The 15,195-nt window shown below is 47.1% G+C and overlaps 5 protein-coding genes across 5 annotated transcripts; 1 reads left to right on the forward strand and 4 right to left on the reverse strand.

The window, feature by feature from the left end:
- Positions 1 to 1,807: 1,807 nt before the first annotated feature.
- Positions 1,808 to 4,668, reverse strand: F5147DRAFT_790776 (uncharacterized protein; the record flags this gene model as incomplete). The annotated part of the gene is made up of 13 exons (XM_041443055.1): positions 1,808 to 2,083; positions 2,136 to 2,150; positions 2,207 to 2,295; positions 2,359 to 2,519; positions 2,572 to 2,666; positions 2,747 to 2,964; positions 3,018 to 3,129; positions 3,184 to 3,233; positions 3,286 to 3,898; positions 3,950 to 4,173; positions 4,224 to 4,397; positions 4,430 to 4,501; positions 4,563 to 4,668. The coding sequence occupies 13 exons, from the start codon at positions 4,666 to 4,668 to the stop codon at positions 1,808 to 1,810; spliced, it is 2,205 nt and encodes a 734-aa protein (XP_041285183.1).
- Positions 4,669 to 5,720: 1,052 nt separating this feature from the next.
- On the forward strand, positions 5,721 to 8,179 carry F5147DRAFT_781350 (uncharacterized protein; the record flags this gene model as incomplete). The annotated part of the gene is made up of 10 exons (XM_041442629.1): positions 5,721 to 6,113; positions 6,168 to 6,780; positions 6,831 to 6,877; positions 6,931 to 7,036; positions 7,086 to 7,324; positions 7,379 to 7,473; positions 7,527 to 7,675; positions 7,705 to 7,811; positions 7,862 to 7,876; positions 7,928 to 8,179. The coding sequence occupies 10 exons, from the start codon at positions 5,721 to 5,723 to the stop codon at positions 8,177 to 8,179; spliced, it is 2,016 nt and encodes a 671-aa protein (XP_041285184.1).
- An 809-nt stretch (positions 8,180 to 8,988) lies between these two features.
- Positions 8,989 to 9,522, reverse strand: F5147DRAFT_727925 (uncharacterized protein). Its single transcript, XM_041439288.1, has one exon. The coding sequence runs from the start codon at positions 9,343 to 9,345 to the stop codon at positions 9,094 to 9,096; it is 252 nt and encodes an 83-aa protein (XP_041285185.1). The 5' UTR covers positions 9,346 to 9,522; the 3' UTR covers positions 8,989 to 9,093.
- A 1,230-nt stretch (positions 9,523 to 10,752) lies between these two features.
- Positions 10,753 to 11,708, reverse strand: F5147DRAFT_727928 (uncharacterized protein). The gene is made up of 2 exons (XM_041439289.1): positions 11,236 to 11,708; positions 10,753 to 11,179 (listed from the first exon to the last, which is right to left on the reverse strand). Exons 1-2 carry the CDS (start codon positions 11,626 to 11,628, stop codon positions 10,817 to 10,819), a joined length of 756 nt encoding a protein of 251 aa, XP_041285186.1. The 5' UTR covers positions 11,629 to 11,708; the 3' UTR covers positions 10,753 to 10,816.
- A 1,267-nt stretch (positions 11,709 to 12,975) lies between these two features.
- On the reverse strand, positions 12,976 to 13,632 carry F5147DRAFT_588144 (uncharacterized protein; the record flags this gene model as incomplete). Its single annotated transcript, XM_041432066.1, has 2 exons — positions 12,976 to 13,199; positions 13,251 to 13,632. 2 exons carry the CDS (start codon positions 13,630 to 13,632, stop codon positions 12,976 to 12,978), a joined length of 606 nt encoding a protein of 201 aa, XP_041285187.1.
- Between the last annotated feature and the right edge of the window lie 1,563 nt (positions 13,633 to 15,195).

Genomic DNA, 15,195 nt, shown 5'->3' on the forward strand with positions numbered 1-15,195 from the left:
TATTAACTAGAAAGGGCCTAATAGGACACTAGAAAGATTCCAGTGGTTAGTGATATCGCAAACTTATTTCCAATGTCATTTTCGAGGTGTTCCGTATGAAACTATCGATCTAACACAGGCACAAGCGTGATGCGATCGCAATGAGCATCTGTGTTCTCTTAGCTTCGCTTGCCAAGCCCGAGACTTGCTATCAGCTCCCCTGATTGCTTTCTGTAATGACGTTGCATTCCGTGGTATGGCAAAAGTCAGAGAAGAAACACATCAGCGCACTCCATTCGGTGGATCTGATCGTGCACTTGATGCGACGGTGATTCATTGCACTGGTGGATACTTACATCGTGACTCGTGCCGTGTGATTGATACCTGTTAAATATAAGACGCAATACATACTAGGTCGAAAGAGAAATCGCACATGGAAGACGCCGAGAAGCCTATGATAGACAAAAAAAGCCCGATTTCTAATTGTACAGCCTCGGGTCTATCTTCGCATGGAGATACTCAGCCTGGATGATGCAATCACCATGACCTAGAAGACTTGCGACTTGCCATATAAATATTGTTGCTTGGCACCGTAGTATATCCGCCCTTTTTGTGGTTCTCTGACTCTGAGGCTTGAGCGCTTCAAATGCACAGATATTGTTAGGTGTTTCCCATGGGTTTTTATGTTGATATTTTGTTGTTCGAGAAGCTCGACTGTTACAGTCGCTGTCTTGGCTCCGGAATTGCAGTGTAGGTCGAGATGACGGTCCTGTGTTGGGGCAGATCGCATCGGCAAATTCCCTACGAGATTGTGCAGGCAGGGCAAGGGCTGGCTTACAAACGGTCAACCTGACCGACAGACCGAAACTTTGGACCGTTTTCAAGCACGTGAGTTTTCAATGGCTCAACCACCAATGAAACAAAACGGTCCTGAATCCAATAAAAAACAAACGTCCCGAATCCAGTCAAACGTCCGAAATTAAAGCAAAACTCGCAAACTCGCTGGTAACAGGTACGCATAAGTGTCGCTGTTCGAACGTCGTACTGTCGCGTCTCATTGAGGCTTAAACATCCGAAATTCAATATCGATTGAATCCAGCGTCAACTTGAAGTTGATATGCGGCCTGGTTGCAAAATACCATGACGAATTCCCAAAACAGAGCGTTAGCAGAGAGACCAACTATTTCGAGAACAAGACGTTGCAGCAAACCCACTGCTGTCATTCAGTATGCTCTACATTACTTTCATCATGGGAACCAATTACATTTTATCATAAATATGTGGCCTGGTCACGCAGTCCGTCTTGTTCATTGAAAACGCACTCAATCATGCTGGTCTCTCTTCTCCACATGGAACCACCTTTCAATCTCACAAAATACCCGCTTCAAGCCGTTCCTTGAACTTCATTCCCTTTGCGCAGCTGCCAACAAGTATCCTAGCGAACTTTCCCATATTCTTGCTGACGGCGGCACTGCAGTGGAACACGGGAATGGCTGTTAACAATCACCTACAGAGACTCAAAAAAGTAATGCACAGAATCATTTTCTATGTATCTCCACCAAAACACGATACTTTTCTGTAATGTAAATTGTGAACTGTAGCCTGAGGTGTCCTCTACAAGGGCCTAAAGTTAGTAAAATAAAATATTGATAACTGCTTTCAGTAGAGGCAGAATATCAAAAATGCCATTTTTCAACTTCTCAGGGGATTTATTTTTTGTCTTGTAACCTTACCCAGTTTATAGAGCATGGTGTTCTGAGTAAAATATCACTTTGAATTGAAGGAAAATGTTGAGTCCTTGTGGAGATATATCTGTTGTAAAAAGGGGCTACATGCAAAATTTGAGTCTCTGTACTTGCACGTCATCCAACTCCTGTAGCAGGTCCACATCAACCATCCCAGCTGCACGAAGGATATCCTCTTGCAGATCCTCGATGTCGCTCGCGAGGTCTCTTAATACACGGAAGCGGTTCGTAGTAAGCCACATGATTTGGAGAATGCCAGCGCTATTGATAGGCATTGTATAGTTCCGCTCATGCATTCCGTTCGTCACGCGCATTGATAGCGCCAACATGAGCAGAGAGCAGGTGAGCGCAAATGCAAGCTAGATCATTTGGTTGGCGATGCACAATCCCCAGATGCAAGAAGATCCTTACGGGCCAGAAGTTTATCTGGATGATATATTTCTCAGCCATGAAATTCACTATCGAATGATTCTTGACCTTACACCAAGGTGCCATTGCAGAATCTGCTGTGAAATGGTGGTATTTTCATTTTTCCGATCAAACCCGCCACCGTCGGCACCGAGCTGTCCGCCTTTTTAGCCGCAGTACGTTAGTTAACTGTTTCTGCACAGATCAATCAGAAGTTATAACATACCTGTCCACAGAACTGCAGCATATGCTCTTGATAGAGCTGATTCAAATTGCTCACGGCTGCCCAAAATTTGCTTCGGAGTTGGAGGGTTGACTAGGACAGTGGTTGTAGTCCACTTTGGGTCGCGAAAGACGACGTTTATTCCAATCTGCTGCATAAAAAATCTGACGATGATTAGCAAAGATTGAACATTACTGCGAGCTGTGCATGAATTACACTTCCAAAAGAGAGAACCCATAACATGATGCTTGATGCTGATTCATGCACCGACCAACGGGATGATGTGCCCCGCCCATGAAAGGAGAGACAAGCTATTAAGTGCCGAAAACATGGTAAGATTTCAGCCGGTTCTTCAATGGCAGAGACTTGCCCATTTTTCATGATGCAATACGCTTGCTGATGGCGGTGACCAAATATCCCATTTAGGTTCTTCCTCCGGCACTGACCATGCCTCCCATTCACCAGAAGCATCCGACTCAAGGGATGGGAAAAGACCTAGTAGTTGATTGGTTTGTACGTCAACAGTGGCGGCACGGGGTTGAACATTAATAGTGCACGCTACTATATGGATGTCGTACATGTCAGAAATCAGGGGAGACTGAAGATCACCTATGATCGTGCTCAGCGCTCAGATCACATTCATGCATAGCAAAGCCTCTTACTTATGTAGACCCCTGGCCCGCGAGGATGTTCCCAATACACGTGCTGAACTGTTTCATCGCCAGGTAAATTGCTTGAGTTCACAGCAGTCGAGGCTATGAAAGCAACAGTCGGCTATAATATAGTCACTTAGCGAGAGATTCAAATTTCAGGAAGATTGATATGTACTCCCGGAAAGAACGACGAGATGGTATGACTTATCACAACCTCATCTGAATCTAAGATTAGGTGTTAGATGAATCTATTCCAGGACAAATAAAAGATACATACATGGATGCATAAGTCTAGCTCTAAATTTCACGGTATGACTGAGGTTTGATATTGGCGGGTTGAGTGTAAAATATCCGAAACTGTCAGCATTGATTTCAGGAGAGTAATTTAACATGGAATTGCGAACTAGTCCGCAATTCGCTCTGAACGAAGATGCATTGACGATGGCGCGGCCAGGTGTATCAGTAGACTGAATGATGTCGTATAGAGTGGCGCCGTGGAGTCCCATACCCTGAAGATTTGCGAATCGGCCTAACGTGGGAACCAATGCACTGATGGTGTGCCACTGGATTGACATCATATCTACATCTGGACTAGGCCAGTAAGAAATTTTTGTAGCAGACGCATCCACGGTTGAGTTGAATGTTTGCAACTGAATGATAGATGACGAAACCACGTGAAGGGAAAAAACACATGCAAGATAGGTCGTTATGGATAGTATGCTCCACCTTGATGCAGGGATAGTTGATTGCTGCCAAAGACACTCCAACGCAGAACCGAGGCCTTTCCATGCGTTCACTGTGTCATGAAGAGCGGTTACCGTCTGGCGTCGCATCATGTTCTTGAGGAATGTTAATCGTTGCATCAAGTAAACGAGTATCGTGCAATAGATCTGAAGGGTTCATCGGTGCAAGAAAATAGTACATATGTGATGATTCCTTACCGCATAAAATGCCTGTGATGATGTACTCAGTATAGTGACCCAGATTTCATTGCCAGATGTCAATGGGACGACTAAACGGTGCTCGATACCTGAAATGTTGAGCACAAGAATAACAACGTGGAGGAGGACAAGAATGATGTGCAAAAGAGTGCATAGAATGGCAAGCACTGGCCTCCCTGATTCCTGCCACTGCTTAAGGACCGTTGACGAAGTCAATTGGTGATCTGCAATAGTTTATGTGAGAGAAATTTGACGCTATATTGCGTGAGAGTACCTGGCGACATAGTATGTGTTTGTGCTAGTTCGAGCTCCGTAGAACGCATGTGGCGGGTACCTATGGGGCGCAAAGGGAGGATACTATGATCTTGCTGTGGCTTTGCGAAAACTTTGGGTAGCAGTGGGAGAGAGTTGATGGGGTGTGAAAGGACATCGTACAAACCCATACGTACTGCTATAAGAGACTAGTCAGGACTGACATACCCCAAGTCCATATGAAGAGGTCTTTCCAGAAGTTTGTCCACGTCTGATGTAGGGAAGTGCAGAGCATAAAACCTATGCATGGGAAAGAAAACTTGCCGAGATCTAAGGTGTGAACTTATGTAAAATAACTCACCATGTAAGGACTCCGGGATCACTGACAGCCCATGACTCGGATGAGCGCCAGGATGGAAGATATAGATGACTATCTTTCGCAGATCATTGTTGATGTTCAGCGCCATAAATATGCTGTAGTTAGTTATGATAACTGCCTCTGTGAATTATCGTGGAAACACCCATCATGACGGTAGATCATGACAACTCGGGCAGTGAGTTTGACCACCGAGACCTACTAGTACTATATTAGTCACGGTCATAGTACCACTGTCCACTATGTCTGTGCAATGTGCATCGCAACACGCTGAGAAATGGGAATCATCATTACTTAACACTCTCAACGCTTGTATAAAAAGATGAGACAGGTGATCGCTGTAGCGCCATGGTGCAAATCAGAGGGCACAGGAGATCTACTACTACAACTTGAAGATGATCAGCGGCCTAGTACTACTAGTGGTAATTGTACTTGCCTCATGGTGAACGGTTACAATTGGACTTGCTCGCTTGCAGACCGAGACTCGAGTAACACGGGCTGATCCTGGCCTTGTGGAAGAATGATGGTAAGCCGCAGCGGCTATCCCTGATCTGCCTCTGGGCTATACTACTATGTCAGTGACGAAAATAGCACAAGGACGTTTACATAAAAAAATTTCGGTCTAAGCCACATACCATACTCAATCTTGTAGCCTGAGGTGGATTTGGAAAACCAGTTGACTCGGGCGATCAATATCTTGAAGGTGGCGTGATGATACGCGCTCTGCCAGAATAGGTGTGAGATTTTTGATTAAAGGATCCATATGACTGCAGTGTCTCCAGTGTCCTGACATCCATCATATGCGTAGTTAATGGGAGCCATATCAAAGTTAGACTGTGCAGTACGATATCACGATCCTGCGCGATCCTTCTCCGTCGCGCTGCTGCGATAGTAAGATTCTAAGAATGCACCAAAAGGCTGTCCAAGGCGAACTATCAAACTCAATATTAATGTTCGAGAGTTGATCGGAGTGCAACTACGGTAAACATCGATCGGACTTCTAAATAAATCGAACCGTATCTCAAACCAGTCGATCTTATGCATTATGGCCGTGTCATCAATGCTAGCATTCTTGTAATCGCATGGGGACCATATATCATTTAAAGCAATGTTACTGTGATAAGCTGACTATCTACCCTTGGTATGTTCTCTTCTCTGCTATCTACGAAGCGACAGGGAAACCATGACGGAAACCATGGCTCCATGCCATTGGAGCCAATTGGGAGTTCTTCTTTACACGAACTTGAACGAATACCAACAAACACTCAATGTCGATGCCTGCCCGGTAATAATACAGGTCCAACTCTCATCTCAGCAACTACAAATATCTTGAATTCATCGCTGTCCACACAAAAGCTGCACAAGTCAACGAAATCGGTGTCAGCATTTTTGTGTGTGTTTATGCATGCATTTCTTGTTCTTCTCCATCTTGTTCTCCTGGCGTTAAGCATTTCTGCTGTCGAGCACCGCCTTGTCACATCTGAGAATAGTGCGTGGCTGTCAGTATTGGGCGCATCGACACAGGCCTTTTATGCGGTGAGGCTAATATTGTTCGTTCAAATTATACTTGATTGATTTTGACTCCGAAAGCTGTATTGCGCGATACTCGTTTACCTGGTGCAACGCCTGACACTCTACCGGAACTTGAATCAGCATCAAAAATTGACCATCCTCCACGACAATGTTAACGCATGGAGTGGCCTTGGTTCTGCGTTACAGTGTCTCTGGCAGCAATCAAGCACTACTAAATCGTTGTGGTGGATTGCGTCTATCGCCACCTATCTTGGATGCGTATTCGCGCTTCATGTGGCTTCATCATCCATATTGCAGCTGCAGACATTCACCGCAGCTACAAACATATCGGCAACAACATTTGTTCACTGGCCTGGCACAGATGTCGACATGATGGGGCTTCAGTGGCACACCATTAGCGCCATTGTTCCGTCTCTCAGTCACTTTACTAGTTCGTTGAACGCGGGACTTGATGGTGCCACACTATATGACATCGTTCAAGCAGATGGCGCCACAGGAAACGCCACTGTAGATGCAACTACCTTCCAAGCGGAGTGTGGTTTAATCCGTAATTCTGAGCTGAGCTACACCCCACGGTTGAATACCAATCAATTCGGAGACTATGTGGTCGAGCCTTCGGTTTCAGGCTGGGAGCAGACCGAGAAATGGCAGGCCCGGTTGATATTTCCCTGTCGGTATTTCTTTCATCACTTGCAGGAGCTGTATCTTACATTTCAGTAGATCAAGATCAGTTGTTAGTCACCGAAATGTCTGGATTTTTTCCTGGAGTACGCATGTTTCAATTTTTGCTTGCTCTCTGAGCGACCTATGCTACCCTTAGTCCACCATCGTATTCATAATTCCCACGTCCATCGACATTGATGACTCCCTGAAATCAGCAACTGTGCAGCACATGAACTGGGAATATCAACAAGACCTGCTGTTCGGTATGTGCTCGCGGTATCACCTAGCCCCACTCGCTTATAGTTACAACAGACAGTCCTCAAGCTCCGATCATCTCGACTGTGCTTGATGCTTATTTAATAGCTTGCAACATATATGTTGAACACCATACGGCGACAGTCGATATAGAAACAGGTCAACTACTGGCACTCTTGCCGCCCCCGGTTCTATCTCCTCCTTCGAACTGGAAAGAATGGACAGCACCCAAGGGAAACAACACTTGGGATGTCTGGTCGCCAGGAGGTCAGTATAGCTTGTCTTATCGAAAATGGGTTAGCAAATGTTTTATCGTCGATCGTGAACATCGTTTACTGAACACATTGAAGTTTGTATCTCCATTCCGCTCTGGAGCTATGCACCCCGTAAAGGTTTGTATGACTCGAGGTTATGCAACCTGCTACGGACTTTCTCTTCTCGAGCTGTAAGTCAAACATTTTGAAGGCTATTTTAACCAACTGACGCCTCGCCTCTGAGTTATTTTATGAAAGAAATTGGTTTAGATGTAGTTTTGGATGAGCAAGCCTCCAGGCCACCACCTCCATCTGGTCCAAAGAAGGTTCTCTGTAGTCGCCGCCAATTCGAATCTAGTCTCTCTAAGATCTTCGCATCGTTGTTGTGGACAGGTAAAGTGTTTTATTTTCACGTGTACCAGACTTGAAAGACGATGCAGGTGCAAAACTCGGCTCCGATGCTGGTGGCTTTGATTCAACACAAGGCAGCACTGTCGTTTCTCGGCAGGTTATAAAATGGCATCTCAACGTAGGTACTTCATCATACAGAGCATTCAATTCCGCCGACCTATGTTTCAGATCAATTTGTGGCCTGTAAGACCCCAACTGCAAATTAACTTGACAAAGCTTTACTGAGAGATACAGTTGGCAGTTGCATTGACCGCTTCGTTGACCATGTTGATCCTCTCGATCTGCATGTTAGGGAACATGTTATATCGGCAGAAAGACGGGATGCCCATAGATAGTGCTGGCGTTCTCCAGATCATCTGGCTGACAAACCGTCTCCGCGTGTTGAAAGACCTCATGAGTGAGGTGGATGATCCGAGAGAAGATGTTCTTCGTTCTGCTGGGATGGTGGAAATAGATTTGTTACAAGAGCTGAATAAACAGGACTAGGTATTGCATCGAATTCTTGGCAGCAAGGCTGATCGTGATGTGGTTGCTTGCATTTAGCGAAACTTGAAGGCTGCGTGCTACAAACGATACCATGAAGAATGACTCGCAGAGGCCAGGGCAACCTCCTACTTATACGAGTTCCGTGTCGCATCCTCAACAAGTATCCCCATCCACTGACCTTCTCTCACCCTCCTCATCCATCACATTGCGGGCAGGATTGCGTCAATACAATTCCATGACTGGCTGGCGCGTTGTACTTATTATCTACATAACGGGTTCCTCACTCCATCCCTCAAATACAGGCATCCTCATCACGGCCTAATCCACTGCGACCCATGTCAATATGATTAGAATCTATATATCGGTACGTTGCGGAACCGAGTCACCATACTTATTACAGAGGCGAGACTATCATTTATGTGAATGCAGCCGAAGAATGAATGAGCTCAAGTAAGGCTGCAAGACATTCTGAATCAAACAACAGTTGTTCCGCCCTCCAAAGCTGCAGGCCTTGCGCGAAGTCGCTCGATTTCCTACAAGGCAAGTGCCATCAACAATTGGATTTTTTTTTTCGAAAATAGCTCACCTGTGCTTGCTCGTCCGCGGTCCGCTGCCAAAAGACCATCAATAAAGGAACACATATCGCTGAAAATAAGTAACCCACTTGGACTAGGCGAACCCGCTCATCTACAGCTCGCTGCCGACAGACAAAGTACTGTCAATAAAAGAAGGCATATTTTCTAAGAATAGCCCTTCCGCGAAGTCGACTCTGAGAAAACATTACCATCAATGAAAACCACGATAAGAATAGCCTGCTAGTTCCATTTCGCGGCACTGTGTGAACTTATCCACCGTCTTCTGCCACTCTGGCGGATAAGTCGCACAAACAGCCTCGACGGTCGCAGATGACAGTCCTAACATTGCGGCTCTACAGTAATGAGTAGCTGGATTGTGATATTTGCATGATGCTTGATTCTGAGAGAAGAATTTCTTGAAGAAGTTTTTCCCTCAGAATCAGGTTCAGGCTCATCCACACGGACTCCGCGTATCAATAACACTGCTTCTCGTACAATTGATAAGTAAGGGCTTGTTGATGGACGAAGCATGGCAGAGCGGCCACGTAGAGCACTGAATGTGTAGAAGATGGACAAAATGTGAGCGTACATAACTTCTTTCGATGAGGGAGATGGAGAGATGATTTCCGATCATCAGAAATGTTTTCTCCATCTCCCTCATCGGTCTAGAGCCATTACCTCGTTCTACACTGTTGCGGCAGTCATCGAGGATGCGGACTATGAATTTAAATTGATATGACGTAAGTACAACTACACAGTCCTCGAGGCATCTCTTATCATCCCATCATAAACACTATCGCACTCACTGCATTTGACGATGTCAAAAATGTACTTGTTTGACACTGCACTACAGGCTTGCCACACCCTGGACCACACTCCACCGTACCGCCCTATCAATATGAACCGCTGCGTGGTCCTGAAGACCAGGTGACACAACACTTCAGATAAAAAGTTGCGAACATGCACGTTCACCCACGTTACATTCATGAATATACATGTGGTAATGGCGCAACTTCAGTTTAGAATGCTAGGTTGTTCATAAGTCGATTCTACACGTGCAGGGGTAAGTCAAGTCGCGTTTTTTTGGCAGGATAGTCGGGGAGGGTTAGGTAGGCGCCAATGAGAACGAGTAACTAATTGACGTACATGCCAGGTTGCAAAATTGCATATGATGTCAGCCAGGACACGACCAATCAGGATGCCTAGCATGAGACTCGAGATCACCACGTACAACGCTGACACTGTATTCAGGTTGCAGCTAGATGTACAGTTAGCGTCCGACAACCTGGTGATAACACCCATGAACCTGCCTTGCAACACAGCTGGTGAGCACTTTTGCGGCGTACGACAGACCATGCTTGTGGCTGTCCATCAATGGAGTGGGCTGCTCAAAGGGCATCAAAGTTTAGAACAACGGCAATCATTTTGGGTGTTTCTGTGGAGCTTATAGCACGATTATATACTATGAGGCACGCTCATGCACAAATCGCTATGAGATTAAAAGGAATCACTTTGGGCGAGCTTTGAGGCGTGCTCAACTCCACAGTGCCTCGAGCCCGTCTGTTCTCGTCGTCGAAAGAATTAAAACCGATGGATACGGTAGACCGAAAAACTAATTGACGTTAGTTCAACAGATGACTCATCTGTACTTACTATGATGTCCACCAGAATTAGCACAATACTTATATAAAATAGGTCCCCGAACGAGTCATAAATGATAGACAATTAATATTGTCGGTATTACGCATATGTAGTGTTCGTCGGGGATGATCGATTGAAAGGGAAATCGCACCGAGTCGATGCGATTGTTTGGAAAATAAGCGGACGCTTGCAGCACCAAGCCTCGTGTCTTCAGTGTTCTGTTACACTGGGTTTGGCCTCTGCAGGACTTGCACAGTCAGATACTGTGATCTTCTTCACTTCGTCAAATGCCACCAGTGACTAGTGATACTTGGCATGCAAAAATCGCTCACCTTTCTACAGGTCGTCATACGAGCTGCTAGATGCCAAGTTAACAAGAGGTTGAACAAAGAACACAAAAAATAGATACAATTCATACATCCTACATATATCGTCCATGTTCTGAGCTCTCCTCAATACCCGCAACGACAGCACCCCCTCTCAACATCTTCTCCTCGCCATCGATGTCCCCACCGCCAAGTGCCCGTTCACTATAGCCTCTCATCAAGATCTCATTCACGCGCTCCAAGCTCTGGGCCGCAGCAAGAATTGCAAGCATGGTGGGCGTGGGCGAGATCGTGGGTTGCGAGGTGCTCGAGGTGAGAGTCGCTGAAACAGATGCCTTCTGTCCCGCATGTACGAGATGGTCAGGATATGAGGGGAACGGCAGCATCGGTGAAGCCTCAGTCCTTCTATTCGTCTCCTGCCGCTTCCCTTTCCTGGATCTACTTTGACTCTTGCGCTTCTTAAGTTTTTTGCAGAGGAAGGGAGCGGGAAGAGTGAAATGTCAGGGGAAGTAACATGTGCACTCTGATTAGCATTCAGAACTTGGGGCGATCCCAGGTCAGCCTTCGTCTTGGACTTTGAGTTTAAGGGGCCGTCATAAGGCCCTGCAGAGTCCTTTGCTTTGGACATTGGTGGAGAACACGAGACCAACTGCGGGCTTAAATTCGCAAGCGTGGCGAAACTGAGCGCGCCACATGAGGTAGATGTGAAGAGCAGTGCGGCTTCGAGGGGGGGAGACATCAGGAGCGGGGGGCTACGTGGGAGAACGGAAGAGTCGATTTGCGGAATCGAAGTGTTTCGCTCCAGCGATTTGAGCCTAGGTTCCATTCTTGTCTCAAGGAGGTCCTGCTGCTTACGTTCTTTGGATGATACTTTATGCGTCGAAGTGGATACAGCACATCGCGGCATCGGTGATGGAGATTGTGAAGATGGTACAATGCACGGTGGAGATGGAGAAGGTTTAGCCGGGGATTGAGATGAGAGCAGCGGCACAGCTTTGTTTTTCCAACGAGGCGTCCAGAACTGACTGACTTTCGAGACGGGAGTCCGTGGAGTTTCTGACATTGATTTATAATCAATATGCTGGTCGCCAGTGGCCTTGTATTTGGGGGACCTGCCGCTCCCATATCTCGTGCCCCCAGGAGTCTGAACTGCCCCTTCGGGAGTTTCCAACCACGCCCTCACAGGCCGTTGCACCTCCCCTCCTGCACCACCCTCGAGCGATCGCAGTGGAACATCCACCGCGCTGCTCCTTCCCCCATGGGGAGTCATACTGTTCATACTATTTAGAGGGTTGATGTTTGGAGCTAAAGTGGGGATTGAGTTGAGGCGGGGGTGGTTACTTGGGGAGGAATCGTGCGTCCTGACCGCAGCATATTGTCTGCCATCAGCCACGGTTGAGCGATTTAAGACTCTCTGAAACATGCTGCGTCGAGACTGGCCAGCCTCTGCCCTTTCTGCATCATATACGCGAGGAGAAGCACTATGCGTCCACGTGAATGGGTCGCCATGATCAGAGCCCGCAGCCTCAGCTGAGTTGAACTGACTGGCACCTATAAGGAATGGTGTGCAGAGAGGTTTGGTCACAGTACCACCGATAGTGGCTTGATTACGCATGTGCGTGGGGAAGAGGTATCGTGTGCCGTGTACCGTAGTTTTACTGGGTGTGCCCGCTGCAAAGAGCGTAACTTCCTCTGTGCTCCTGTTGCGAGTCAAGTATGGTCCGGAGCCTTCCGCACCATCAATACCGCCATCGCCCTCATCAAGGGGCGCAGGTGCATAAGCTGGACCAGGTTCAAGACTGATCCTCCTCCTACTGCCGGTCTTCCTCCCACCTAGTCCACACAGGCCAGAACCCGCATCGCCAAGGAGTCTGAGCTTCCACCACAGACTCACAGCACCCACCCCAAGTAAGATGCCTAACACTGCAAAGAGCGGCGCTAGAAAGATGACATCAAGATGCTGGTGGTAGGAACCTTTTGTGACATTGTGAGGCAGAGTTGTATTTAGAGGAGGGAGGGAGGTGATAGAAATTATGGCAGCTGTGTTTGCGCTTGCCTCGGTGGATGCGGAGGCAACTACATCGGTAGGACTGTCTGAAGAGGTTGAATCCAGAGGTGTAGAGGAAGTGGGATACAACGATGAGGTAAGACCGTTATCCTGACGTCCATATGCATATGCATAATTAATATCCCAATGGGTCAAAGTCCCACTTCCGCTCGATTGTATGGTATGTTCACTTTTCATTATGCACGCTCACCAGCCAACGCTGGGATAGAGCTGCAATATGTGATCCGGGCCGAGGACAAGCACCGAGATACGGCTTTCTACGCCAAGGGCGCTGAGGTCAGCGGCAGGTGCGTCAAGGGAAAGGCCAGCGGCAATAAAGGTGGACCGTCGAACTAAATGGGAAGCGGGAGAATAGGATGCGCCTGTGACGCCTGAACGCTTTGTCTTGCGCCAGAAAGTCCTTGGGCGGACTGTGCAATAAGGATTAGTACCAGAAAACAAGTATACAGAAGAAGACTCACAGAGAGGAGGCGCTGGTCTCGGGAGTTCACGGGTATATGTAGATGTAGCTGGAAACGCAGATAGTACGTGTCGTGTGGGAGCCTTGACAGGTTCAGGGAAAGAAACCTGTTCGGGTGGGGCAGACTGCGAACGGGAATTACTTGACTGGTTTCTGTGCCCTCTAAATGAACGCTTTGGCGGTAAAAGTAAGGCTTCGTCGAATGTCCGCACTTCGACAGGCGAAGAAGGTGCTGTCAAGGGATCTGCTGTCTCAAGAGTAACCATTACTGGAGATGCTAATTCAGGCTGGCTACGGCGAGCAAGATTCAGGCTGAAACCAAGCGCAGACTGAGGTCTTGGATAGAGTGGAGTCGGTGAAACGAGCACGGTAACATCTGCCATAGTTTGAATCCAAAGGAGCGACGAGAGGTTAGCGACCGGTTAGCTTTGGAGGATGAAGGAGCTGAGTAAGTTTTGCATCCGTAAATATAATAAGTTGAGTCCAAATATAGAAGGTCCGCCGATCTTCAGTTGGACCGAACTTGGACGTCCCTGGGCCTGAGTCCTTTCATGCCGTCAAGAAGTACTCAGAGTGCTCATTGCTTTAAACTCATCGGCGCTAATGTTCAGAAGCAAAGATTTCAGCCTAATATTCGCACACCTTCAGAGTAAATTGCACAAGACTCATGAGGATGGCACTCGCGCATTCATCGGGTGTGCTATCAAAAACTACCCATGATGGTCATTAAAATCTAGTGCTGGCCGAATGGACGTGTGACAGGTGGTAAAAAAAGCAATTAATGTAAAATCCGATAGCCACTACGTTAACGACAGTACCCCGTAACTTGAAGACGACATTAGCTTGAGTCATTAGGTGCGCTTTCTTGGTGTCGCCGCGGATGCCCGAAGAAAAACCTCATTGATAATACAACATGCAGCACAGACGGTCAGACCATGCCGTTCACGATCCTCTCAGAATTAAATCCATCTTGCGTAGACAACCACTACACTCAGTGATACGGCAGAAGATGAATGTTCGCGCCAAAAAAACTGGACCTCGTTGACAGACCAGAATCGCTCTTCAGATTGATGCACGCGGCACTGCGGGTAGTACATCAACGCTCAACTTGACTGACCATTCTGCCCCTTTTCTGATGCATCCCAACCTCACCTGCTAGTTATGTAGGCCATCCCCTCGACATGACGTGGGCCAGCTGGAGCTTGGGCGCACTGTTACTCGCACTTCCCCTGAAACCTATTAAAGTTTCCGCCATAACGCCAGTCGCAAGTTTAGACTCCACCGTATTTGTCTTCCACAGACTGCTCAGATTGAATTTGAAAGTTGTCGTCAATCAAAGACTACCCCGACCAGATCTTGGAGTCTTGGACTTTCACTTGTCCTGAGAGAGTCCAACACTAGTGAGTCCGAGTACCGAGTACGCGTTCAACAGCTTTACATAAATTACGCTTTTTCGCCCTCGGCAGCGCACATTCAACCGTAGTCTCCTGAACACATAGGTGTCATATCTGTTGCAATTGGATGGTCCGATGAGCCCAAGTCCCCTTCGAGTTATTGACCTACGTAAGGTCAGTTAGGAAATGAAATTTGAAGGATGAGGAGACTGATACGGTTCGGATGGCCGAGGAGCCAGCGCAAACAAGCCAAATCCCCGCTGACGAATATTCTTTCTCCGTCAGTCGTGATTATTTACGTACTATTTACTTGCAAGTTGAGCATCAGCGGAGTTATACCGGGTGCGATGTTGAATTCATAGATGAAGAGTCGCCCAGGACAAGAATTTACACTTCAGTGAGAGTGTGCAATCACCCATAATTTGAGAAGAACCAAGAACCAAGAACATTTGGTAAACCTAGAGCCTGATCATGGCAAAAGTGTATACATACCGGTGCATCCGATCTTCGACACCGTGATACCATCGGAAATTCGGCACTGACCCGCTTGAA

Source organism: Suillus discolor (assembly GCF_016758755.1).
Source record: "Suillus discolor strain FC423 chromosome Unknown F5147scaffold_133, whole genome shotgun sequence".
Taxonomy (NCBI): domain Eukaryota; kingdom Fungi; phylum Basidiomycota; class Agaricomycetes; order Boletales; family Suillaceae; genus Suillus; species Suillus discolor.